The sequence below is a fragment of the Eimeria maxima genome, genomic scaffold (genome assembly GCF_000499605.1).
Source record: "Eimeria maxima Weybridge genomic scaffold, Emw_scaff1544, whole genome shotgun sequence".
Classification (NCBI taxonomy): domain Eukaryota; phylum Apicomplexa; class Conoidasida; order Eucoccidiorida; family Eimeriidae; genus Eimeria; species Eimeria maxima.
Window position 1 is genome coordinate 3222 of NW_013563539.1, and position 2500 is coordinate 5721.

At 39.9% G+C, this 2500-nt stretch overlaps 1 protein-coding gene across 1 annotated transcript; it reads right to left on the reverse strand.

The window, feature by feature from the left end:
* Nucleotides 1–63: 63 nt before the first annotated feature.
* EMWEY_00053640 (hypothetical protein, conserved) lies at nt 64–1461 on the reverse strand (the record flags this gene model as incomplete). Its single annotated transcript, XM_013477602.1, has 1 exon — nt 64–1461. The coding sequence occupies one exon, from the start codon at nt 1459–1461 to the stop codon at nt 64–66; it is 1398 nt and encodes a 465-aa protein (XP_013333056.1).
* Between the last annotated feature and the right edge of the window lie 1039 nt (nt 1462–2500).

The following is a 2500-nucleotide window of genomic DNA, read 5'->3' on the forward strand; positions in this document are numbered from 1 at the left end:
ATTTCTTTATATTATTTCTTATTATATTTATTTATTTATTTATTTATTTATTTATTTATTTATTTATTTATTATTATTAAGAGGAATAAATATTTGTTTATGTTTATTAATTAATTTATTTTCTTCTTGTTGTTTCTTGAGGTGTCTATGCAGCTTCTCCATCCTTTCTTCGCTGCCTAGTCCTGCTCGGGTGTACATACGCCTTTTAATAGGTGCAGCAGCAGCAGCAGCAGCAGCAGCAGCAGAAGGTAGCGCATGCAGCCCCATTCCTCTTAGCATTGCTGCACCAAAGGACTCAACAGGCATAGCGTCATAAGCAGCAGAGGTAGGGGGAGGAGCATCAGGTAGTACAGATAGTTCGCGCTGCAGCAGCTCCTTCTCTGGTTCTCCCCTGCTGCTGCTGCTGCTGCTGTTGCTGCTGTTGCTGCTGCTGCTGCTGCTGCTGCTGCTGTCTTTTTTTACACGTTTTTGCTGCTTCTCTAGTAAATATTTACGACGTACTGTACCTAATAAAGAATTATTACTTAATAAAGGACCTATTGGTGCTGCTGCTGCTGCTGCTGCTGCTGCTGCTGCTTCTCCTGCTGCTCCTGCTGATGGGTCTCCTTCCCCTGCAGCACCAACTTCCTGCTTTACTCCCTTAAGCTGACCTGCTGCAGCACCATCTGCTGCTGCTGCTGCTGCTGCTGGTGCTGCTGCTGCTGCTGCTGCTGCTGGTGGTTCTGTACCCGGCTCTGTCTTTACAGCTACTGCTGCTACTGGTGATGTCTCCGACTTCGCACCTGCTGCTGCTGCTGTTGCTGCAGTTGCTGCAGTTGTTGCTGCTGCTGCTGCAGCTGCTGCTGCTCCTGCTGCAGTTGCTGCTGCCTTCGGTGCTGCAGGTCTTGACCGTTTAACTTCTATTAAGCCCCATTTAGGCGGAGGTTCCTCTTCCTGCTGCTGCTGCTGCTGCTGCTGCTGTTGCTGCTGCTGCTGCTTCTGCTGCTGCTGCTCCTCTATACGTTTCCTATATGCAGATAAAGGTAAGGGATGCTTACATGGTATAACAGGAGGAGACTCCTCCTTGTCTCCTCCCCCTATTACCTCTAGTTCCCCTCCTGCTGTTATACTTATTAATTGCTGCACCTTCCTCTCTTCTCCTTTATTTGCTGCTGCTGCTGATTCAAATCCTAATACTGCTGCTGCTGCTGCTGCTGCAGCAGTAGTAGTAGTAGTAGTAGATCCTCCTCCTCTACCTTGAGGTGTACGTACACCCGAAGAAGAACCTAACTGAATCTTTATACCACCACGACCACCACCATCTGCTGTATTCTTCTTTAAGGAAAAAGAAAACTTCTTTACTCCTGCTGCAGCAGGAGCAGCAGCAGCAGCAGCAGGAGCTGCAGCAGCAGGAGCTGCAGCAGCAGCAGCAGATCCTGCTGCAGGAGATGCAGCTGCTGCTGCTGGGGACGAAGAATTCATCGTGCCTTTACTATTATATCTACTTTATGCAACCCTTAGGGGCCCCAAATAATCATCTAAAAGGAAGATGGGGGCCCTCCTAGGGCCCCCTAAGAGAGCAGCCTGATGCTGCTGCTGCTGCTGCTGCTGCTGTTGCTGCGTGTCAGTGCATGGCGTAAGGCATTGATATAAGGAAGCAGCAAAAGAGAAGACAGCAGGTCTTGTTGATGCCCTTCCTTTACAGCAAAGAAGATTAAATAATTAAATTAAATAAAATAATAAACATAAAACAAATATAAGCAAAAAAAACAGTGAATTAAAGGAAAATAATGCATGCATGCATGCAAGCGTGCATGCATGCATGCATGCATGCACGAGCCTCCTGCATCTTACGTGCTGTCTAGGGCCTGATTAGGAAATGTTATAGTTAAAATAAATTAAAATATAAATAAATAAATAAAAATAAAAGAAAATAAATCATAAAAATAAGAAAAATATCTATTTAATTGATGATTTATAGGCAGCAACAGCAGCAGCTGCAGCAGTGCCGCTGCAGCTATGCATGCATGCTGCAGCCATTGTAAGAGTGCAAAAAAAGAAAGAAAAAAGAAAGGAAAAATAAAATAATTAATTTCCCTATTAAAATAAAGAATAAATAAATAAATAAATAAATAATAATAATAATAATAATAACTAACTAACTAACTAAGGAAAGCTGTTTCCTATGCATACACCTAGAGCTGCCTATACACCGCAATAATTAATATAAGAGGTGTTGCTTATTAATTAACATTATTAAGGAATAAATAAATAAATAAATATTATTTTATTTATTTATTTATTAATAAAAAAAGAAATATAAATTAAAAAATTTATTTATTTATTTATTTTTCTCCCTTTTCCTCATTAAACAAAGAAGATGAGGAAATATTTCTTCCTTTTGCATGCGATTTCTTTAATAATAAATAATAAACAATAAATAATAAATAATAATTATTTATTATTTATTATTTATTATTTATTTATTATTTATTATTTATTTATTATTTATTATTTATTA